The sequence below is a fragment of the Nothobranchius furzeri genome, chromosome 4 (genome assembly GCF_043380555.1).
Source record: "Nothobranchius furzeri strain GRZ-AD chromosome 4, NfurGRZ-RIMD1, whole genome shotgun sequence".
NCBI lineage: Eukaryota > Metazoa > Chordata > Actinopteri > Cyprinodontiformes > Nothobranchiidae > Nothobranchius > Nothobranchius furzeri.
In genome coordinates, this window is record NC_091744.1 from 76,688,148 (window position 1) to 76,714,178 (window position 26,031).

Here is a 26,031-nt window from a genome sequence, read left to right on the forward strand (position 1 = left end):
TTGTTAATGGCTTCAATTTAAATCATTGCAAATGCGTCATGAACATTCAGATGAAGGGCCTTATGGAAATCAATTCATGGGTACTCTTTTGTCTTTAAAAATCATAAACACACCACTGCCCCAAAACAAAGAACATCACAAACTTTGCAATGTTTAGTGGTGTAACTGTGTGCCAAAGTGGAAAATGATTAGCATTGCTTTTGAATGTTCTTTACCAATAAAACTAGGGATGGTTTCATATTTTTGCTTTGCACAATAATGAGGTGATGGCAGAGGCATGTTGAGAAAAGCTCACTAGAGAGAATCTGCTGAAATAAAGCCACTGGTCTAGTGAGATTATCAAGCCCATGATGGGATCTGACACCCTGTAAAGATACCTGGTGAAATAAGATTACAGCAAATGTTTCAAAAGTGACAAAATGCCACGAATAGAGAAGGCAGCAGGGATATTTGTCATGTCTAATTATATAAGCCTGTCTTTAAGTAAATTTAGAAGCAATAAAATTAATAAAGTTAGATCTACAGTTCAGATTTAGACATGCATACACTTTGACTGGCCTCTGCTGAACATGTGACCGTTATTTAATTTCTTTATCACTGATCCACTGCTCTGTTCCTCTATAGCTGTTCTGCAGCTGCACACCTGCTGCAACAAAAGAAGCAGGTGTGTAGATGATGATGCCGAGTGAGCAGAAAAATATGCATGAATCATATCAGCTTAAAATATTCAGTGAGATGCTTTGCAAAGACTCAATAAATGGTGTCATTCTGATACAACCACTGTAAAACTTGTAGGAATGTTTCTTTCTTTTATTATCAAACATGTCAAGATCTCAAATTTTCATCAGTTCTGCAAAGGAGGACTGAAATATTTGATGTAATATAGCCCCATTAATAAAATAGCTTGAAAAATAATGTATCAGACGCGTTTATCCGACCTTCTTATATTTTTCAGGGTTTTAATGACAAAGCAACAGAGAAAAATGCATTTATTAGCTGTGCTCAAAAAGAAGGTGTCAAGATTTTAAAGGGAGATGCTAATTAAAGGAACTTCAAAAAAAGTAAAAAGAATTAAAAGAGAAGGTGTCAGATTTGTGTTACCTCTGGTTTCCATGGTAACTTCTTGTGGCGTTGGCTGAGAAACCGCCAAATGTGGGTGTGGTCTCGTCCCCCAGCTCCTCCAGCCATTGGTTCATCATCCTGAAGAGGATGGAGGATAAAAGAAAAACAGAGATGATGCAAAAAGTTGAAAACATCTGCTGTGGTGAGTTTTGGTGACAAAAATAACTGAGAAAGCCACGCCCACACACACAGTAAAAAAAACTGGCCAAGGAAACAGAGGATTACATCCAATTAACACCCTGTGGATTACTCTATTCATCATTCACTCATAATCCGGTGAATGATTTGCCAACGAGCTAATGTCTGACATTCTCCAACCACCCAGCCAAGACCCTCTCATCATGGAGCCTGAACTTCCCCCCGATCCAGGATTTAGCCCAACGCTCCAGCCAACGCGCTGCTGGACTCTCATTTCTGTAGTCTGTTCTGCAGCATGTTGGTGTTTACGCTGCAGCACTATGGGCAGGATGAAGCGGCAAGGAGAGCAAATTATCGAGCAGCTACGAGGGGATAAAAGGCATCTGGGTTCCCAACGGAGGAAAAAGTCATGATGCTGTTAAATGAGTGGCAGAGCATCCTCCATTTAGCAGAAATGTCAAAAGAAACAGAGCACACCTCCACTGAGACAAGCAGCAGAGAATTTCTGCACCTCTGAAATTGAGGAGCTTTTGTAGAAAAGGCACCGGTGTTTGCAATAAATTCTGGGGAGGAAAAGGAAAATTTTACAGAGAAGTGGCAAAGAGCTGTCGGATGCTGGGCCTTTGATTACTTTTTTAACTTCCAAGGGAGCGAGATGAAGGAGGGCAGGGAAGGTAATGATGAAAAAATGTGACAACAGGCTCCCTTCCTGTCTGCCACCAGAGGAGCGTAAAGCACCTGATGTTTGTGGGCACCATAAGCCTCATAACACACACACACACACACGTCTTTAGTCAGTAAGCAACAAAACATTCATAGTACATCAGCTAATGTCTCACTCGAAATAAGGACAGCGAAAAAAACAAAGCTGGGATGAATCATGAGCTGTTTGAATGCTGAGCGACAAGATGTCGACGCCTCCGGCTAAGTTCTATTTTTTCACACGGTTGTAGAAATAATAACAAATATTTACTGGATTTAGTGCATAACTCATGGAAAGTATAAAAAGAATTTACCAGTTTTAAGTCCAAAGGCTTTAAAGGCGTCATTAATTGAATATTTTTTTCTAAAACCAGCTTCCATCACAGAGCAGTTTGAGTATTTAACTCATGATTAAATATTAATGACCTTCAAATCAGTTGATGTTTTGACCTACTTCAAATCTAGGATAACATTTATTTATAAAGCTGTAGTTTGGCTTTCTGTAAAATCAGTCATTAAAGTTGAGATGATCTGATATAAAGTAGGTAATCTGACTTTCCTTTCCTGTTAAATCCGTGGCTTTCAGAAGTAAATGAATCATTTACAAGAACCTAGAGCGTTGACCAATAAAGTTCAATACCCACAAAAGGGAGTTGTCAGTCAGTAGTCACATTTATATGCGCACAATTAATCGAATTGAACGCCCAATCAGATCAAAAATTCTGCACGTAAACAAGTCAGTCGGAATATTTTGATCCGATTCGGCCAGATCGGAAGGAAATTTCAATCCGATTGAGAGAGGTGGTTTTGTCCGATCACCATTCAGATTGACGTGCACGTACACAGCCATTCGGATTGTTGGAGTAAATACAATGTCCACTGAGCATGTGTGCAACAGCTAGCGAGCCTCACCTTCATTATTTGGACTACCTGACTTAAATGACGGCCTAATCAACGAGCGTTGGGGCAGCAGTAGCTCAACAGATTAAGTGGGTTGTCCTGTAATCGGAAGGTTGCAGGTTCGATCCCGGCTCTGGACAGAGAATTCTGCTGTTGTGTCCTTGGGCAAGACACTAAACCCACCTTGCCTGCTGGTGGTGGCCGGAGGGACCGGGCAGCTGTGGCTACATTGTAGCTCATCACCATCAGTGTGTGAATGTGTGTGTGAATGGATGAATGATACACTGTAGTGTAAAGCGCTTTGGAGTCCTTACTCTGAGAGGCGCCATACAAGTGCGGGTCATTTATCATTTATCATTCAAACATGATGGCAAGTTGTCCCCGTTTCTGTAATATCTAATCCAGAAATTGCATTTTGTGGAAGTAAAATAAAAATCTGATTATTGCACAAATCATTCGACAAACATGATCAAGTCTGTACTGGAAACACGCAGATTCATTGCGGGGTTTGCAACACGAATCCCCGTTTCTGTGAACGCAGCAGCTGGATGGAGACGTGCTCATGAAGAAGACAGGGGAACATCGGTTACACAGACCAGGTCTTCATGGCACATATCTAATGGGATCAAATGGGTGACAGTGGTGGAGGGATTAAGTGTCCTCCCCGTAATTGGAAGGTTGCAAGTTTGAGCCCCACTCACCGTGTCTCTGTCCTTGTGTCCTTGTGCAAGACTCTTAACTCACATTGCCTACTGTGGTAGTTGGAGGGACTGGTGGTCAAATGCAGACTATTTACCAGAAAAGAACTTCTGCTCGTAGACTTCCATTCATTTTTTTGGCAGTAAGGGACCCATGACCCAGACGTAGATGGCCATAACTTAGGCTACCCATGTCAGTCTGTAAACGTCAAGCCAACTATGGAAAGAGAGGAATAACATGGGATTTATCTTTATTGTGTTGGAGCCAAGTGATTAGTGTAGCTTTTTACCTTATGCTACATCAGACTTTGGATCAGTGGTGCTACCAGTGATGTGCTACCAACGCGAGTGCCAGATTCATGCTAGTTTTAGATGTTTCCCTGCTTGAAATCTGCAGATTCGATTCTAATTAGTGTCCTCCTTGTAAGTAATTCGATTCAGTAGCTCCTGCAAAACTCCATAAAGGCTGAGGAGATGATTCAGCCGTTTGACCAGGAACAAAAAAAAACATTACTTGCCAAGTGCACAGTACGAAGCTTGGGCTTCAGCTTCCAGAAAGCAGGGGGATCAGAGGCAGGAGCTAGCCATTCAAATTTCTAAATCTCCTCTTCCTCTACTGATGACGTCTTGCTACAGACCCCTGCTTTACTAGCGTCACTTTAAACTGAGTGTCTCATAAATGTCACACAGCGCAGAGTTACAATTACATTTCAGACCTTGACTTGTTTCTGTGAGGTTGTGTAGTCAGTGTATGCAAGCAGAGGGCCTTGAACCTTCCAGGCACACATTTGTCTCAAAAAACATCTGTTTTTACTATTACAACCAGAGCCATGACAGTTTGAGTGATGATTACACATTACCCACAAAGACTTTCCAGTCGGTAGTTACTGATTTCAATTTAAGGAGAAAACCTTTTAGTAATAGCGAGTTACCCTGGGAAAGCAACCTCTAATTTATTAATAATGACTGTTTTAGGATGCCTGCCTCAGCCGGATCCAAACTAACTCTATTTATCAATGCATTTCTAGAAGGTACAGCTAGCGCATTGACCCGAGGTTGCCCCCATCCTTTATCAGCTATATCTCTTTCTCTGGTAATGTGTATCGACCCAAAACTTCGACGAGATGTTGTAATTACACACTGCACACCACAAATGCTGTTTTATGCTCGTTTCAGACTTACGATGTCTAAGTCAAAAAGGAAGTTTGTTTTTATTGATGAGAGCTGATGCTAACAGAGGCCCGTCAGACGGTATCAAACAAAGCACCGAGGCAAAAGTAAGGAGAAGCATCAATCACACTGATGAGATAGCTCATCTATCATACATTTGCAGGACTATTTACCTTGTTTTGACTTTTACTCAAGCAGAATGACAAATTGTTTGCTGCCCAGTGAACATTTATCCACCCCGGGAGCAGTGCATCATGGGCGTTAATAAAAAAAAAGAGACGGAAACAATTAACTAAGAATAAGTTGTTTCAAGTTGAGAAAGTTGTTGAGCTAAAAAATAAGGATTGACTGATGGATTTGCTGTCCATTCAGTGACATAGTGTCACTGGTATCCATCAGTCAAAAACCTCACTATAGAAACTGCTAGCCGCCCATTAGTTTCCCTCCAGACTCAACGTGTTTACAGTTCAAATTTATGACCTTGCTGATCCTTGCAGAGAGAAACAGCTTGAAGCAGCGTCCTCGCATACCAATGAGTCTAATTAATCTGTTTAAATAAACAGACAGCAAAATGTACAAGCAGGGGGTGTTAGAACAATAGAAGGGGAAAGGACAAGTAACAGAGCGGCACTTATTTAATTATTTAGCTCTTTCTTCATTGTACTTCAGTGTGGGAGGCACGGCTGTGGGTTTGTTTCTATAAGTTAGTTTCCCTCTGTTGCACTGTGTCTCTACAACATAGTGCTGCAGAAGAGAGACAGGTGACAAGAAGACACTGTTACTTCAGCTAAAAGTGAGAGGATTAAAAACCTTTCCAGCAAGCCTTGATGAATAATACTGATAATAAAAAATGGCAGGTTTCGGTCCGCTGACTGAGGCAGTTTGCAGCCATGCATGAAGCAGCCGAGATGAGAGTCAGAACCTCTAAATCTGAGGACATGGTTCTCGACCAGGAAGAAAAAATGGAGGATGCTTTCTCAAGGTTGGGAGTGAGTCTTTAAAGTGGTATCATGAGTGATGGAAAGGTGGAGTGGGATGAAGACTGACAGATCGGGTCTTTTTATCCAATTACGAGGCTGTTGCTTCAATACATTCTGTAAAGAAGGTGTTGAGTTAAAAGGTGAACTGCTTGATTTAGTGATCCGTTTATGTGCCAAACCTCAAAATTGGTCATGAGATCTTAATCATTAAAGAAAGAACAAGATTCTGGTTACAAGCAGCTAAAATGAGATGCCTCTGTAAGCTCAGCTTTACCCCACCATACCATATCATACCACACCACCCCACACCACACCCTACCATACCATACCATACCATAGTAGGGGTTGTATGAACTAGTCGACTAGTCGACTTCACTGCTCTGTAGTGACTTTTTATGCCCGTCATCGACTACTCGCTGTCACGTGATAATGACCGACAAGATGCAGTCCTCGGATACGACAGCAGGCAGAGGTGGAAAGAGTACTAAAATGTTGTACTTAAGTACAAGTATAATTACTTTCATGAAATTTTACTCAATTACAAGTAAAATTACCTGCCTCAAAATGTACTCAAGTAAAAGTAAAAAGTAGCTTATTTCAAATGTAGTCAGAGTAAAAGTTACTTAGTTACTTTTTTGACTGTGCAAGGACGGGCTCTTCTGAATAGTTAAAAAAAGACAATGGGGTATGAATGTCAAAGTGGCCGTTTTTTTAATTAAATGAACAAACATAAATTAGGTTATAGTCACAAGCCCGTGACTTTTCCTTGAATGCTTATTTAGAGCAGCTGATTTTTAAAGTTAGCAGAGTTCATCTTTGGTAGTGGGTTCACTCACTCATTTAAAGATATCGGCCAGAGGCAAAATTTGTTTGAACAGCATGTGTAAATGTGTATTAAAATCTCAGATGAAAAAGGTTTTTGGATTTTGACGGCTGGAATTGTAAGAAAATCTGAAGTTTGTGACTGACGCAGGAAAAACAGAAACTAACTTCCGGTCTAAGCCCTGGGCAGCTGGTGACGTTTCACATGGAGCTCTGCTGAAACAGCTGTAGTAAACAATGCCTGGCTCCGCTGTTTCTGCGTTAGCGTTATAGCAGAGAACAATGTGTCATCAATCAGATGTAGCTTCTGAAGCCTCTACTAGTCCATCAGATTTGTTTTTTCTCTGGGATACGGCGACGAGAATTGATGTTAGATTACTGGAGAAGTTCAACCGAACTTCGACCCCGCCAGCTGGATATCACTACCAGAGGTGCAGACATGTTTTAGACCGTTTGACTCAGAAGACCTGTGACCTGATTTGGACATAGAGGAGGATTCTGTTCATCTTCAGAACCAAAATCGGTACAGTTTGTTTACTTTTCTTAAATATTTCATTTCTGTGCTCCACTGGAAGCTCTAAGCTGACAAGTTTTCAGCTGGTTTTAGCTCCATCATGTGTCCCAATATAGTTCAGTAATCTACAGTTTTACTGCTGTGTGTATTTATTGATATAACTCTGGAAAATATTTAACCAACAATTTACCAGAATAAATCTTCCTGATGCTGGAGTAACTCCTTAGCTCAACTCGTTGTTTGCACTAATCCAGGATGTTATGGAGGTTCTAATGTTGAAATATAGAGATCATCTTTTAGATTATATCTGTGTGTGTGTGTGTGCGTGTGTGTGTGTGTGTGTGTGTGTGTGTGCGTGAGTGCGTGCGTGCATCGTAGCTTTCCCAAAGGACTTGTTCTTTCCTTACCGGAGCGAACACGGTTAGTTTTGCTGCAGTCATGCTAACGGGACTCGTCTGGAGTCCAGAAGTAGCGGTGCGGTTCTAGATGGATTTATAGATGTAAGTTATTATTTTAGATCAGACCTGTTATTTAAAAATGCGTGTAGGACACAGACACATGGCTCAGACCTTTTTCTGCAGCTGTAAACGTAATTTTACGTAATAATTCGGAGCATGAAAGTAAAACAAATAACAGTGATTCACAATATTAGCATCAGCAGCTAGCTTGTTTTACGTGCTGGAGCGACGTATGCGAAACACAGTTCTTCACTGTCTGGAGGAGAGGATTTGGATTTTCTGTAATGATTTATGACAAAAGTCCTTAATAAAATAAAAAACTGGACCCAGTACATGTTTATATAGATAATAAAGTGTAGTTTTTTTGCATTTCTACAATTTTAACGCCGAGCCAATACCTTTAACCCTTCACCACTGAAACCAGTTTGTTCATCCCAATATTCCAATCATCCAACTGGAATCCTTAAGGGTCCCGTAACGTCCATCCTGTCAGAACAGGCCTTGGGAGCCCAGGTGTTACTAGAACTAATGGTGTCTCCTCACCAGCGTGAGCCTCCAAACTGTGAAGGTTGGTCTCCAAACATGAACTTCAAATTCATGCATTTATCTCCTCTTGTAACACTTGAACATGTTTTAAAAGGCTTGTATCATGATAAGTTACACCTCCAAGACCAAAGATAGGTCCAATATAAGATAAAACATTATCATAAACACTGCAGAGACATCATTGTTTATTAAATACAAGTTATTTTCCTGAGCTATTACTTCAGCCAAGATATAGGATGCATGGATTTGATGAAGCCATGCTGTCTTATGCAGTCCCCCCCCCCCCCCCCCCTCCCACCCACACACACACACACACAGCAGCAGCAGCATGTTAGAATCATGTGAATGACTAATTTAACTACACTGAACTGCTTTGGTAATAATTTAATCTCTTATTCTGGAGTAAAAAAAAGAAACAAGCTAAATCATCACATATCTGTGGCATCAAGAAGCATCTTCTGAGTTCAAACACAGGGATGGAGCACAATGTTTACACCTGAACAGTATCAGGATTAACTCACAGAGGCCTGCAGGTCTTCTGTTTTAGGAGCAGAGCGCTGATAATCGGCTTCTTAGGAGCGCTTAACGTAATTTTGCCGCTTCCGTGCGCGGTAAGGAAACACATTTCAAACACGGAACCGAGTCTGGTTGCCGAACCGAGCAGAATTCTGATGACGTCACACCGGTGCGCGAAGGTGCGGGTTCCTACCGACGGGAGAGGAGGGAGAGAGGAGGTAAACAGCGAGTGGATCACAGGGCCTGAACTGATGTTTTTGAGCAAAACTGCGGTAAAAATGGCTGTTTGTCCTCATCATAAAGCGTGTAGCCCCCCCCCCCGGTTTAGACGTGGCGCTCATGCAGGTGTCTCTTTCTGTTCCGACGCTGCTACACGTCAATCAATCAATCAATCAAAGCTTTATTTATAAAGCGCCTTCCGCAACCCTGTCAGGAAGCCCAAAGCGCTGAACATGGTACAGTTGTAAGTAATTATACTGAATAAATCAAAATAAAAGAAATTCAAATTACAAAATACAAATTACAAAATACAAAATGGAAATTACAAGGTAGATGAAACATTCCGGTAAAATACAAATGTGTGAAACACAATTGGATTGAGTGGATGGATTGAGTGTACCAATGAAAACTGTGGAATGGATTCAACATAATAGAGGGCCATAATCAAACATGTTCTGGAAACGCCAAGCGGAGGAGGTGTGTTTTTAGGTGATTCTTAAAGACTGGCAGAGAAGGGGACAGCCTGACTGAGGGTGGCAACTGGTTCCAGAGTAACGGTGCTAGGACTGAGAAAGCCCGGTCCCCACGGGTACGACACCTAGACCGAGGGACAGCGAGCAGGCCTTGGTCAGAGGAGCGCAGAGCGCGTGATGGGGAATGTCTGTTCAGGAGTGTGGCAAGGTAGGGGGGAGCACCACCCTGGAAGAAATGATAAACAAAGACGAGTATTTTGAATTGTGAGCGATAGGAAATCGGAAGCCAGTGCAGGGAGGCCAGAACTGGACTGATGTGGTCCCGTTTCCTGGTCCCAGTCAGGAACCTGGCAGCGCTGTTCTGCACAACCTGTAGGCGACGCAGTGTTGACTGACACAACCCTGCATAGAGAGAGTTGCAGTAGTCAAGCCGAGAAATTACAAAGGCATGCAGTACCCGCTCCAGATGGGCTCTCGACAGCATATGCTTGATTTTAGCAAGGCGTCTCAGGTGAAAGAAACTGGACCGGATCACATAATTGATGTGAGCATCAAATTTAAGTCCTACATCTGTCGCGTGCCCGTCCCATTTACCGGTTCCTTTAAAACCCAGTTCCGTTAGAACTTATGAGACGGTGCATCCATCAGGGTTCGGGGGTGTATCGACGAGTATAATCGTACTAGATCCGGGTTTGGACTATCTAATTAGAATCTTGTCTTTTATTTTAAAGGTGAAATGACTTGCACGAATAGCCAGCCCCAGAGTGCTACACTTCTTTTAAACTCGTTACCTTTTGGTTAAGATACTAGAGAGAAGTCTGGAGGCAAGCCAAGCCTCTCAGCAATTGTTTGGGCTACCCGGAATTAATTGCGCCTCTAACAGCTTATGTGGGAGGTTGGTAACTATAAAATGATTTATGCTAGTTGATCAGGCTATCATAAGTTTATCAATTTATTTATTAATCCAACCTTCCAGCTGATTAGAGACTTTTTCAACCTGCAATCAGAGCCAAAATAACCTCGAATATTTTGCTTTTATCGCCCTTAAGACAACTCGTTACCCGCAAGGAGGGGGAAATTAAAACTTCCCTTATCTTAAGGTTTCTTTATATTATTCTGTTATAAACTGTAAAGTAAGTCCTGATAATTCAGAGACCGATCTTCGACATGCTTACCTCTGTGCAATTTATGGCCAGGGCTCCAAACGTGAAGCTTTAGAGAAAACCTGAAAGAATCAGGATTATGTTTCTTTTTCAAAAAAGGTTTATTACAAAATCAAAATACAAAAATGGGTAAAGTAAAAAACAACTACTATCCCCCACGGAGGAATTAGTTCAAAATGATTAAATAAGAGTCAGTTTACACCAGCTCTTGTCTTCTCAGAATCTCCCCAAGAACGAAGCCTGAAGCCCTCTCTAGAAGAACCCTGCTCGATCTGAGCTGCATCCTTTTATATCATTTCTGAGACTGCTCTAAACAATGCAAGAGTCACAAGTCATTCTCTCCTGACAGTTTAGGTCAAGGGGTCATCTACCAGATACACTTTTTTAGCTCTACATAAGACATTTAGTATCATTTCACTACATGCAGTATTCACATGAGGGCACAAAAGTTACATTCTGCACTCCTGGAATGAGAGCACAGGTCATAAATCTTCATATTGGTAGCTAATTGTAGATCTTCTTTCAGCATTCCTGAGAGCTCCTGGGTCCAGCTGGACCTCTCCTCACTCCATGCCATTCCTTCTTTTCCCGCCAGAGGTGGAGTTAGGGGCGGGCCCAGGGGTGTGTCCATGGGTGGATCTAGAGAAGACAGCTTGTCTTTTGACCCTTTGCCTAGTTCTGTCCTCACCAGCAAGTCCTGAACTCCTGTCCTCTTGACCCTTGTGTGACCCTTGTCCCTGACCACTGTTTCTAAGCCTTGACTGGTTGCTCGGGCTTGCAACATCCCCCATGAGGACGAACTGAGGCAAAGGACCATAAAAAGATAGAGCAGCAATGCAAGCTTTCATAAATCTAGCATCCATCTCACTCAGGAACGGCTGAACACTCAGACACCTAACTGTGGCCTCCACATCAACCCTCATTCTCATCATAATGCCATCATCAGCTACGGGTAAGCACAAGGTCCCTTTGCGGGTTGTTACATAACCTTTAAACTGCTTTCTCCCATCTGTGGGATCTTCACCCAGAAAGAATAAAGATAAATCCATCACCGGAGCCTCTCCACGCGGAAGCGATCCCATCATTTGAGGTGGGAAGCTGGCGCTGAAAACCAAAACATGATTTTTCGTATCCAACAAAGGTGCGGTTCCAAAAGAGTTACAGACTTCTGGGCCTAACCATCCAGTCTTTACAGACAAAATATTCATAAACTGAAAGCAATCTATAATCTTGCCTTGACAAACAAAGTAACACCCCTTCTGGGATTTAATCCTCCATCTCATTTCTCTCCCAGGTGCAATTCGGACAGGGGAAGGAATGCCTGCTGGCTCACTACTTAGACAGACCATAGGGATTTCACGTATCACATCAGGACACGGGACGCATGTCGAAGCTGCCGTCATTACTGATACAACCTCTTCAGCCACGTCAGATGAGGGCGCCGTTGTCAGCTCCTCGTCGTGGGCCTGCTCAAGCAGGGCATCTACTCCCGGGGAGGACAACATTAGTATGTCGTCTTCCTGATCAGTCTCCCGCTTGAATCCCTTTTCCATTTGGTCTGGATGTACTGAATAAACCTGCAAGACACGCAGCGTTTATTCATCGTAGCATGTTCACACTGGAGCCCGATTGTCTTAGTCTGAGGCAATCCATCCCTCCCGCGATTCACGGTGCACAAATAGTATACGCCATTCAGAGAGAAAACAGTTGATGGACCTGCGGAGGGGATTAATCCCTCTATGATATTCTGCCGAATCGAGTCCATCTGGAAGGAACATAAAATATGTTCCACATGAGATATATAATTCATTCCATGAAGCAATAAGTAACTGCATTACTGCATAAACACTTCTTAATTATAGGAGAAAATAGATCATCAGAAGCTGCAGGAAGAACCACACTACAATTCCTATCTGCAGGCATAGTTTTACAACAATAATCCTCACAACAAGTGTACACCAGTTATGAAATGTCTACAACATCTTAAAGACAAACTGGATAAAATAGTTACAAAATCCTGACATACCTCCAGATTCAGAGCGTCAATCAGCTCAGATTCAGGGTGAGTTTGATGAGCCATTGGTTCACTTCAAGTTACAGACTGACAGTTAAGGAGCAAGTGACACGCGGTGCAGAGAGGCCTGCACTTAAACAGGAGCAACAAGAAGGGGGGCTAATACTCCCTCTACCTTGACACCTCTCTTCCCATCTTATCTGGATCTACCAGGTCCTTTCTCCTTTCTCCTAACAGCTTTCTTCCTGTCAACTGCCACTTGTTGTTTTTACAGGCCAAAATCATACCGATTATTATACCATAATACCATATACCGTAATATTTCCTGTTTGCCAGGAACTTAAACTACTGTCTTTGGTCTGAAAACACCCAAATTCGATTCTACGAGGCCACCATCTTTCTATCTTTATCACTTTGAAAGTGGTGAAGTTGTGTCCCCATTCTAAATTATTTCTAAGGCAATATTTGTAAACCCACAACTCTACTTCACCTGAAGTTTGATTTAAGATTTTCTTTTTCCTCAATATTATCTGACAAGATCGATCAAGCTCTGTGGATCCTGTCTGATCCATTAAGACTGCCATATACTCCGCCCATGGGCCGGTCTCACCACACTCCGTGTCATTCTTCTCCTCCTGCTCTGCTGCAGAAAATGATGTCACGGAGGGTGTAGCCATGATCCGGTCAAATCCATTATCTCCACAGGGCAAGCGCAGGCAGCCAGTTTTGTTCCCTGTTACACTACAAATCTTGAATCCAATCTGTGTTGCTATCATGCAGGTGGTTATATTCTCATTAAAATCTTCTTTGGGCCATAACAGCTTAATTTTGGATACATTCCAATTCCCTATTAATTGTTGTGGTCCTCCGTGAGTTATGTTATATGTCACCGAGGACACATGATACGTTCGGAGATATACATGTACCCCATATGCAATCGCTATACTTAATCCTATGAGGCTAAATTCGAAAAGGATAAAAAAGGCCCATTTAATCCATTTTATTATCCAATCCTTTCCTTTCGGAATATTTACATTTCTCTTTTTAACTTTGGGGTCAACTCCCGCCGGAGTTGCATACCTGACCACTTTTCGTTTTCTGCTGCTTTCCCTCTTATGCTTCTGCGTAGATAACATCTGTAAGACAGAAGCATAAAAATCAGCAGGAAATGAAAGCGCCCTGCTCTAGTTAGGTAGAGTCAGATCGGAGACCAGCCTTCTACGAGACATTCTAGTGTGAGCAGTCCCATAAATCTTAGGCCAATATGCCTCTCCTCTCCGGGTGGTCACTATGTTAACAGCCGAGCTGCAAACGCGACCCGACAGGTCTATTACCTCTATCAAAGTTAACTGATAAGGCATGAACTTACGCTCCGCCCCTGGTCCAAGACTCTTCAGCTCAACCAGGTATGATGTAACACGCTTACGCATCCCTGGGGGCTCCTGAACAGACAATCCTGTATGCCAGTCCAGAGTCCCTGACAGATAAGTTCCCCATCTGTCGTCTTTATACTCTTGAGTTACCCCAATCTGTGTACCTGTTTCCCATGCATCAGCCAGCGTACCAAATTGTTGTCCTAATATCAAGCTCTTAATAGACTCAAATTTGGACCGAGCCTGAAGCTCTTCCAGTCCTTTTTCTCTGGTCTTGAGCTTGAACACAAATGGATAAGCTTCCACCCATAAATCTCTAACCGGCTTCACCAGGCTAGGATTCCTGAGCAGCTCTCCTACAAAAAACATACTTGGCTGGCTTGTCGGTAAGCAGGTAGTCAAAACACCATTCTTTGTGAAACAGCACCCATCTTTGATTTCACCTCTGTGAGTGCATTCACAGACCTGCCAGGAGATGATGCCTGGATTATTCCTCAAGCAGGTTCCGCAAAAACATATTTTAATGGGAGCAGACAGCTCCACCGCACCTGTATGCAAGTCTGTTCCTCTCTCCAGGTGAGTGGGCTTCTGCTCCCGGAGCCCCGACCATTTAATTAGGGTGCACAGAGATTTGCATATCACGCATGTTCCCGGCTTCAAGCCTCCCCATTGCGCGTAACGATACGCATTTGCAGATTCTATGAAGCCCGGAAACATAGCCACTTTACAATCTCTAACAGAATCCCCCTTCGTTAGCAAAAATGAGGCCCGTAGCACCTGGGATCTTACAAGTCATTTCTTCACTAGATTTTGGCCCAGCCATGACCTTTAATCAAGTAATTAATTAAAAAAAAATATTTATTTATTTATTTATTTTTTCAATTAATTACTTTTATTTTTCAGAGTTATTTTATAACTTGATGAGGGTGAACGCTCAAACCAGTGTCAGTTAAAACCACGTTCCCAGTTACGTCTTTTATTATAAAGGGACCACTTACGTTATGCTTAATGCAATCTCCTTTTTCTGCTCTCTGGGGTTGCTGCTCTACATTTTCTCTGTTCTCACCTTGCTCATGGGCTGTAACTGGGGATAACCAACTCACTTTTTCAGGTGTTTTGCCTCCAGGGATCCGAGTGCTGCATTTTTGATGGGATTCGCATTCTGACCTGAGCGTCCCTTTGGGTGTGCCACGCACCACCAGTTGGGAACCCTGTTCTTCCTCCGATTCAGCCTCACTCTCGCTGCTTCTGTCTCTGGCCTCAAACCAATGTTTGACTTTCTTCTCTACTCGCGGCAAGGCTGACTTATCCACTAAAATTACGACCGGGATGTCTCCTAGCCTGCTAGAGGCTTCGGAATAAATCACTAAACCTGCACCATATGCTTCAGTTATCCGACACACCTGGGGTTTGTTATTAAGCTTAAACACTAGCCGTCGCGCTCCTAAATCCAAGGCTTCTGACACCACCCGCTCCCAAGCTTGGTGAAAAGAGATGTCGGGATTATGAGGGTCTACGTTAATTATGGAAATCGCGCTGACACGACCTTCCAGATTCCCTAATTGCTTGTCTAAGAGAGTAGTAATTTCTCCAGCTTCGTAATTACGATCTACCAGCGGAATCATAGAACTTCTGCATTCTGCCCCTAAAAGTCTCCTCAGAGAACTTAATGAGGACGTAGTACTGGCAGAACTTTGTGGATCTTTCAGAAAGATCAACACATCTTCTTCTCGGATCTCCGCATCTATTTTCTCGCCTGATAAAATTATCACCGGTTCTTGACCTATCATAACATGATTCGGAGGAGCCGCGGGACTATGCGGTTCTAACGGGGGAAAAGGAATTGGGTTTGGAGTCCTTTCAGCCCCTGACCGTCTCTGAGTCTCGTCTTTGTCCCACGCAGCAACATGCTGTTCAGTGGGCGGTCTCTCCGCTCCTCTCATGGGCACCTGAGAAGGGGTTTGTACATGTAGAAACGGGTTCCACTGCGCCGGCCGAACCGCGTCAGGCGGGTTCGGTGGGGGTGGAGGAAATCCGCTCTCGGAACCGGGGCTCACAGGGAATTCCCCGCGGAGCGCTGGATACAAAGGGGCGCGGTCGGAACCGATTGGGCTTCATCCCAGGAGTCCGACATTTCAACTGCAGCTCGTCTCCGGTACATTTCCGCTTGGAGCTCCGTGATCCCCAGTCGGTTACATAACGCCTGTCTCATTTGAATTGCCTCATTTTTGCTTCTAGATAAGAAGTAAATTGTTCTACTATTAGCCCGTTGAACCACGAACTCCGCCATAGCAGAGTACATCGCTCCCTGATCACATCGGTACTGCCCGACTCCAAATGGAGTGAGAACTAAAGGTTCCGGTCCAATTGGTATTTGCTCAAGTAATCCCAGAAGGATCTCATACTGCTCGCCCGTGGGGAGTTTCGCTGGATTTTCCCAACAACACCACGCTATCTGATTAAAAACAGGATCATTTTGTTGTTCTGCTAGAATCACCAAATCACCCACTAACGGAAATACATGATTATTCTTTACTTGAGTTTCAGCATTCGGACAGCGCTCCGCTGCGGCTTGAGCCGTTCCGGCCTTGTTATGAAAACTCCGGTTACAGGATACTGCTAAAACGCTTTGTGGTTCACCTTGAAATGTCGCTATTTCTCCGGTGACAAATCTCACATTAAGGAGAACATTTTCCGGTTTTACCGTTAAAGATCTATCTGCCATGGCTGGTTGAAAGTTTCTCTTTTTTATTATTTGTTTTATTTTTATTCATTTTCACGTCTTATTCTTTATTTTTACTCTTTATTCCTTTTTATTTTTTGCCTAGCTTTTATCCTTGGCTTTTCTTACGTCGGAAAGCCGTGATTTCTTTATACCTCTTTGAGTTAATCGTCCGTTCTCCCAAATTTCTTTCCTTTTCGAGAAATTGGTGCGGTTTTCGCTCCAAGGTTATAAGCTTATCAGGTCCATTGTGCGTAAGCTTTTATCAGCCTAAAAGACATAGTTCTACGTCGAATAGTCCGGTATCTAATATTTAAACCTTCGCCGATTAGCCTCACGTTGCAGGCGCCATGTCGCGTGCCCGTCCCATTTACCGGTTCCTTTAAAACCCAGTTCCGTTAGAACTTATGAGACGGTGCATCCATCAGGGTTCGGGGGTGTATCGACGAGTATAATCGTACTAGATCCGGGTTTGGACTATCTAATTAGAATCTTGTCTTTTATTTTAAAGGTGAAATGACTTGCACGAATAGCCAGCCCCAGAGTGCTACACTTCTTTTAAACTCGTTACCTTTTGGTTAAGATACTAGAGAGAAGTCTGGAGGCAAGCCAAGCCTCTCAGCAATTGTTTGGGCTACCCGGAATTAATTGCGCCTCTAACAGCTTATGTGGGAGGTTGGTAACTATAAAATGATTTATGCTAGTTGATCAGGCTATCATAAGTTTATCAATTTATTTATTAATCCAACCTTCCAGCTGATTAGAGACTTTTTCAACCTGCAATCAGAGCCAAAATAACCTCGAATATTTTGCTTTTATCGCCCTTAAGACAACTCGTTACCCGCAAGGAGGGGGAAATTAAAACTTCCCTTATCTTAAGGTTTCTTTATATTATTCTGTTATAAACTGTAAAGTAAGTCCTGATAATTCAGAGACCGATCTTCGACATGCTTACCTCTGTGCAATTTATGGCCAGGGCTCCAAACGTGAAGCTTTAGAGAAAACCTGAAAGAATCAGGATTATGTTTCTTTTTCAAAAAAGGTTTATTACAAAATCAAAATACAAAAATGGGTAAAGTAAAAAACAACTACTATCCCCCACGGAGGAATTAGTTCAAAATGATTAAATAAGAGTCAGTTTACACCAGCTCTTGTCTTCTCAGAATCTCCCCAAGAACGAAGCCTGAAGCCCTCTCTAGAAGAACCCTGCTCGATCTGAGCTGCATCCTTTTATATCATTTCTGAGACTGCTCTAAACAATGCAAGAGTCACAAGTCATTCTCTCCTGACAGTTTAGGTCAAGGGGTCATCTACCAGATACACTTTTTTAGCTCTACATAAGACATTTAGTATCATTTCACTACATGCAGTATTCACATGAGGGCACAAAAGTTACATTCTGCACTCCTGGAATGAGAGCACAGGTCATAAATCTTCATATTGGTAGCTAATTGTAGATCTTCTTTCAGCATTCCTGAGAGCTCCTGGGTCCAGCTGGACCTCTCCTCACTCCATGCCATTCCTTCTTTTCCCGCCAGAGGTGGAGTTAGGGGCGGGCCCAGGGGTGTGTCCATGGGTGGATCTAGAGAAGACAGCTTGTCTTTTGACCCTTTGCCTAGTTCTGTCCTCACCAGCAAGTCCTGAACTCCTGTCCTCTTGACCCTTGTGTGACCCTTGTCCCTGACCACTGTTTCTAAGCCTTGACTGGTTGCTCGGGCTTGCAACACATCAAGTTTCACCCCCAAACTGGTAACAACTGGTTTTGAGTATGGAGAAAGAGGGCCAAGATCAGCATAACGATCCACATTCCTGCTGTTGGGGTGAAAAACAATGAGCTCTGTCTTTCCCTCATTCAGATGTAGATAGTTGGACATTAGCCAAGACTTCACCTCATTAACACAGGAGACAAAGGACTGAATAGAGTGACCTTTCTCCTGACACAATGGAGAGTAAATCTGGCAATCGTCAGCATACAGATGGAATGATAGGCCATGTTTACGAAAGATTGACCCCAGAGGTAGCAGATAAATGGCAAACAAAAGTGGACCAAGGATCGACCCCTGCGGGACCCCCCACCGGAGCCCCTCCCAAGAAGAAAAAACATCACCCAGTTTAACACAGAATGTCCTGTTTTGGAGATACGATCTAAACCAGTCCAGAGCTGACCCTTTGATCCCAACCCATCGTTCCAAGCGATCGAGTAGAATCGTGTGGTCAACTGTGTCGAAGGCTGCTGTCAGGTCTAACAACAGAAGCAGCACAGATGTTCCCTGATCTAGTGATAGATAGATGTCATTTAGGACCCTCAGTAGAGCTGACTCTGTGCTATGGCCAGACCTGAACCCTGATTGGAAAACCTCAAACAGATCAGAGTCAGCTAAATGTGAGACCAGCTGCTGATAAACGACTTTCTCAAGCAGTTTAGATGTAAAGGGCAGGGTAGAGATAGGCCTGTAATTTTCGATCACAGAGACATCAGCACCAGGTTTCTTCAGGGTCGGCCGAATAACTGCTGCTTTCAAAGCAGCTGGGACCACGCCTGTGCTGAGGCTCCCATTGATAATCTGACCAAGTGAAGGGCCAAGGCATGGAAAGGCAGCCTTCCAGAGATGAGGCGGCAGAACATCAAGTGGAGAGCCAGATGGCTTCTGCCTTGCAACAATCTTACTCAGCTCGGAGTATGAAACAGTATTGAGGGAGCTCAGGGTGGGTGGTAATGTAGGAACTGGAACAGGGTCAACAGAGTTACCAGAAATGACTGCTCTAATGCCCGACACTTTATCTACAAAGAATTTGTGAAAAGCTTCAGAGTTTCCAGCAGCTGTAGGAGACATGGAGCTAGGCTCCTGATACACCAGAACTGAGTTTAGCGTTTTGAAGAGAATCTTAGGATTATTGGAGTTTGTCTCAATGATGTCTGCAAAATAGGCCATTCTGGCGGCCCTCACTGCATCCTGATAAGCAACCAGAGATGCTCTGAACAACTCACGCGAGACCTGTAGGCCATCCTTTTTCCACTTTCTCTCAGAGGATCTACACGCCCGCCTACAAGCCCGTGTGACATCAGAGAGCCAAGGCTCCCTCCTAGGCCGAGACTTGCAAAGCTTGAGAGGGGCAACCACGTCCAGGACCTGATTACAAAGCACATCAAAGTGTTGTGAATAGTGATCAACGTTAGATGGATCTGGGTTAAAGGTCTCTAACCTTACAGACATACAGTCCACAAACTTTGAAATTGTTTCTGCATCCAGGGCTCTGAACCTAGTAGCTGGAGCTTCACACACAGGGACAGGACATGGCAACGTAACATCACAGAGTATTGGAGAGTGGTCAGAGAACACAGGAGGCAAAGTCACAAGGTTCATGATGGGTAGACCATAAGAGATAACCAGGTGCAGGGTGTGACCCCTGGCATGAGTTGGGGATGATACCCATTGAGTTAGATTGAATGACTCAAGCAAATTAAAAAAAACCTTTAGCAAGCACATTGTCAGGACAGCAGATATGGATGTTAAAATCACCAAAAAATAGGACATAATCATATTTTAGGATGCAGTCTGCCACAAGATCACAGAAATCATTAAGGAAGTTAGAGTCAGTCTTTGGAGGCCGATAAATCAGCACAACGAGCAGGCGGGGGGAGATGCACAGTTCAAATAAGCACAGTTCAATGGAAGAAAATGACATGGTGGGTGTAAGCTGTTTACAAGGAAAGCTGGATTTAAAAACAACAACCAGCCCTCCACCTCTGCCCCGTGACCTGGGGATATTAAAACACGAGCAGCCAGGTGGTATGAGCTCGAGTAGGGAACTTGTGTCACCAAACGGGATCCAGGACTCACAGATGCAGAGAAAACCCAAGTCATGCTGAATAAAAAAGTCACGAAGAATAAAAGTTTTGTTCAGCACAGACCTGGCATTGACCAAACCAAACCGGGTCTGCAGCGGGGCTGCAGCACAGAGATCGCGCACGGACCCAGTCCCCTCTAACTCTGTGCCCGTAACCGAGCGCAGATTCTCCCAGCAAACCCCAGTCCGGCGTGATCTTCGAGCCGATCGGCCGTGGCGCGGTGCCGATACACCATCAGAGCCGGCCGAAATCCCTGGGCAGGGCGCAGAGTAATCCAGGAGACATCTCGGAACCACCGGGTCAGAAGCTGGGCCGGATCGGGCCAGCCGCTTGTTCAGGGATCCAGGCCGACGTCTCACGCGCCGGCTACCTCTCTTTCCTCGTCTTCTCCGATGCTTCCTTCTCGAGCTGGGGCGGACAGAGGGCCGACACATCACGGCTTGGGTGGAGAGAGCACGCGGGCAGTTCAACCAGCAGCATCTTCCGTGAGGTTCATAGCTCGCACAGCCCGGTTCCCAGCGCGCGCTGCCGGCTACATCAACGGAAGGACGAAGCCTCAGCAGCGCAGCTCGATCATATGTCAGCAGAGGATCCACACCATTCAAAAAAGGGATCAGCGACAAGAAAAGTGCATAAAAGCCAATAAAACGCCAATAAAAACCGATAAAATGCAAGGCATCAGTGCGTAAAGAGGACGAGCAGCTCGCAGCGTGACCGTGCGCAAGCGCCATCTCTCCAAGTTCACACGTAATATTTTTAATTTATTAAGCCTACAATTTATTTTTACTCAGTAACGGATATGATTTAAAATGTAGCGAATTACAATTCTTTTTTAAAAACTTACTCAAGTAAAAGTAAAAGTACAGATTTTAAAAACGACTTAAAAAGTATAAATTTACAAAAAAGCTACTCAATTACAGTAACGTGAGTAATTGTAATTCGTTACTTTCCACCTCTGACGGCAGGTGTATGACGTCATCAACGACTAATCAAAGTCAACTCGATTTTCATTACTTGACTGTTGACTTTTAAAAAAATTAAGTCATGCAGCCCATACCATATCATACCATACCATATCGTATCACACCACACCACACCACCGCACTCCACACCCTACCACACCATACCATACCATATCGTACCATACCATACCATACCATACCATACCATACCATACCATACCATACCATACCATACCATATCGTACCATACCATACCATACCATACCATACCATACCATACCATATCGTATCGCACCACACCACCCCACACCACACCTTACCATACCATACCATAGGGGTTGTATGAACTAGTCGACTAGTCGACTTCACTGCTCTGTAGTGACTTTTTATGCCTGTCATCGACTAGTCGCTGTCACATGATAATGACCGACGAGATGCAGTCCTTGGAAAAAACAGCAGGTGTATGACGTCATCAACGACTAGTCAAAGTCGACTCGATTTTCATTACTTGACTGTCGACTTAAAAAAAATTAAGTCATGCAGCCCATATATCATACCATACCATATCGTACCATATCATATCATACCACACCACACCATACCATCACATATATATCATATCATATCATATCATATCATATCATATCATCATTCATTTATATACCACTTTAAAATAAGCATGGGCTGCATGGTGGCACAGTTGTTAGCACTGTTGCCTCGCAGCATGAAGGTCGCAGGTTCGAAACTCGGCTGCAGCCTTTCTGCGTGGAGTTGTGTGTTCTCCCCATGCATGCGTGGGTTTCCTCCGGGTACTCTGGATTCCCCCACAGATCACAACATGCCCTATAGGTTATAAATTGTAAGTCGCTTTGGATAAAAAGCGTCTGCCAAATAAATAAACATAAACATAAACATAAAAGACCAGCCCAAATGATTTACGTAAGTAAAACAAAAACATTGCAATCAATAAAATTTGACAACAACACCAACAGTGTCAGTCTCACATGGACTCAAGGAGGTGAGGAGCTTTGTCACCTGAGGTGAGCTCTCCTCATTGAAAGGAGTCAGCTGAGGTGGTTTAGGCATTTTGTTGGAAATCTTTCTGGTTGTTTTTCAGCGGGAGGCTTTAGGAAATTTGCTTAGGGGTGGAGATCATTGGCCGGATCAAAAACTTGCTAAAGAGATTATAAATACTCTCCAACCTGGGAATACAAAAGGAGAACTGGATAGTGTCACTGGAGAAAGAGCTGTTTGGATGGATGGACTGAGGAACCAATCAATAGAAACAAAAAAACTGTTAAGCCTTAAAACTGTTTTGTTTTGGAGCCAGGATGATGCACAAACATACTTACTGGCAGGAGTCCAGAAACAAAAATGCCATTGCCTTAATGCTTAATCAGAGGAGTCGGCGCTTAAACTAAAAGCCCTTGTGTTCCATTCCTCCCTCATCTTTCACAGTAACTACATTTCTTATGGCCCCGATGTGATACTGCAACACTTTCAGAAGGATCCTGTTGTGCATCGGAGCATTCTAGATAAGATTTTGACATTTTCAACCCATGTGACAAGATGACGATGGTTGTAAAACATTTTCTCAGAACATTTAACTGTCTGTCTGTGTGGTAAAATAGCAACATAAAAGAAAGGGAAAAGAATGAAGAGAAAAGTTGCAAATTGAAAGAGACAATGAACACTTAAAACGTAGCAGAACAGATTCATAACAGAAGACAATCGAGCCGTGACTAATTAAAATGAGAGAAAATAAGATCAATGATGCATTAAAGTAGAGAAAACAAAGTGGAGTCTGAGTGAAATTTGATAGCAGTGTGTGATGTTTTGTGTCAGAGTAGTCCTCAGAAATCCCTCTGGCACAGTGAATGTCTGAAGTGCCGGGATCTTTTTTTTTCCTACTACCTCTCTTTGCTGAAAAGACCAAACGGACCACAGTCTGTTTCATTTCAGAGAAGTGCAAAGCTCTTTGAAGTGTTACATGCTCACAAGCGCTGTAAACGTATGCAATGTGACAGAAGCTGAAGAAAAGATGGGTTTTCAGTTTATGGTTATGGTGATACATTCAATCTCATAAACATAGTTTCTTAACATCACAGACATGCAATAGGAAAGCAACAATGAGTTGTTTTAATGAAATAGAGATTTAAAAACACATAGTTGTAAACAAAATGTGTCGATTGCAAAGTTTCTCGTAGCATTTTTGTTGCGAAAGGTCTCAATTTCTTTACTCTACTACAAGCGCTTTGTTTGTCCGTTTTGGGCATGTGAAAGTGCTTTATAAATAAAGTTGATTTGATTTGATTTACTCATTCACCATACCTTTATCTTGCCAGCCCTCTTAAAGCTAAGACACATCTTGCACCAAGTCACCACCACCAAAGTTATAATGAGAAAGGTACAATATGCAGGCACCCTTTCTATCTTTCTATCAGAAGCTAATGCAGGAGATCGGTGTAGGAGACTATTTTTAAGTTCGGCCTTCATGAGTGACTGATTCATCAGAAATAATCATTAAAAAATGGGTTTTCAGTGAACCGCAGCTTTAAGAAATCCTTAACCAGAAATAACCTCAGATGATAAACAGAACAAATCAAACGTAAGAATGGTTAATCAAAGGGACCTTCATGTGGAATTCTTAAGATCTTTTATATGTGCGGCCTAATTACAAATCGTAATACTAAACTGAATCTTCTTATGTGTAAAAAAAATAAATAAATGCATCAAAACTGAACGAACTGGTGAGACATTTTTTAGGTTTTGAGGTTTTAAGTCATGTGATCTGGTTTCTTAGGTACCTTCCCCACAGATAAGGGCCCTGCTATGCAGCCTTGGTGAGGTCTTGAGACACATTTTATTGACAGATTCTTTGAGATGTATAACGGTTTTGAGGAGATTGGTAGTGGTTTATTATTGTAGTGGAAGTGTATTTGGATCCTGGGTAGAGCAGGGAGGCAATGACTGTGTCACGTGGTAGCACCGTGATAGCATGGTGTGTTATTCTAGTGCAGCTGCACAAATGAGAGTCGTGCCAGGTCATGACCCTGTGTGTTATCTACTGTAAGCTTCTGAGGTAGGATCTGCATGGGAACCCGCAGTCTTGGGGACATGATAAATATTATTTGGTGAATACTGAGAGTGATGCAGTGTCGTGATTGTGTTCACATCTAATCATTTCCAAATTTGTCAAGAAATATTTGTTTTAACAGATCAGATACGCCATGGAGAGTGTGGCATCCAATGTGAAGGGGCGTAACAGAGAGCTAGGGGGTCTTCCTAAACGTTTTATGCTGAAACAAACATGGAGAAGTGATCCCACATTAAAGTTTAGAAAACTATTAGACTTCTCAAAATAAAAGTCTAGAATTTGATGTGAAAAACTCATTTGATAGTCAGGAAAAGCCGTGGTTGTTTCTGTGACCCATCAACTCCTCTGCTGCTGCTGCTGCAGAAACAGTATGTCCCATTCCGGCTTGAAATTTTAGCTACTGTCTTTCACCTTTTCCTACAAAAATATTTCAGTAAGTTCAGACTGAAAGTGTCCCAGCATCAGATATGCAAGGCATTTTTTGACCTGTGCACAGATGAAACCCATCGTTCTGGGGGTAATGATTTATCTGATTTTAATAGTAATTTTAAAGCAAGTTTTGCAATAGGAAATTGTTAATAGCATAGCATAGCATAGTTTATTTATATAGCACATTTAAAATGCAGCATGGGAGCTGCCCAAAGTGCTGCACAGGCTAAAACAAAACACACCCATTACAAGGGGCTAAAACAAAGGATAAAAATCTCAATTAAAAGCAGAGAAAACATAATGAATACTAAGAGCACATTAAAACAATGACACAATAAAACACTAAAACGAGTCACTGTCTAAAAGCCAAAGTGTAAAAGTGGGTCTTTAAACGAGATTTAAAAACCGCCAGAGATGGAGCCTGCCGAACTCCAATGGGCAAGGAGTTCCATAGCTTTGGGGCAGCATGGACAAATGCTCGATCCCCCCGCGATTTCCAAGGATGATGCCAGTGCTTTTTTTTTTAAATAAGTGTTTCTTGCTTGAATCGTAAAGTTTTAATGAATAAACTGGAGGATGCTGTGACAATTCGCTGAGTGAGAATCATATTCACTCATTTTCATGTAGAAATATGCTTCTTATGATGGCTTAAAATCACAGCTCACGTGATACTTCAAAGGGTTTCTGTTTCAAAATCCAATATGTTGTCAATATCAAATTTACTACAGTTACTGACTTTCTTTAAGGTGAAATAAAAAGGAAAACATTTCTTTCTGTGGCTTTAAAAAAAGTGTGCCACCTGTTTTGGTATAATCAAAATCTAACAGTTTCTGTGGAATAAGAAATTTTTCAGATGACTGTAAATCATGTGACTAACCTCTATTTCTCCAGTCTAATCGGAGAACAACTAAGCGACCTCAACAGAGTGAGCTGAAGTAGAAAATGACTTGAATGCTTGCAAAAAAAAATCCTGTGGGGATTCAAAGGCAAGTTTTCCCACAACAACAGCAGGAAACTATTGGAAAATAACTTGAGATGAGATGATGGAGCTGAATATACAGTGTCATTTAAGTGGTCATATTATGACTTATTTTTCTTATTCTATGGTCCATACAAAGCATGTTAATGAAGTTCTTTGCTCTAAATCCCTCTCATATAAAACA

At 42.8% G+C, this 26,031-nt stretch overlaps 1 protein-coding gene across 2 annotated transcripts in view; it reads right to left on the reverse strand.

Annotated features, from left to right (window-relative positions):
- Positions 1-26,031, reverse strand: part of b4galnt4a (beta-1,4-N-acetyl-galactosaminyl transferase 4a) — a 249,931-nt gene that overhangs the window by 116,575 nt on the left and 107,325 nt on the right. For both annotated transcript variants that reach the window (XM_054733237.2, XM_054733236.2), the window contains exon 3: positions 1,102-1,200. In XM_054733237.2, coding sequence (XP_054589212.2) covers positions 1,102-1,200 — 99 coding nt within the window. The remainder of the gene's footprint in view (positions 1-1,101; positions 1,201-26,031) is intronic.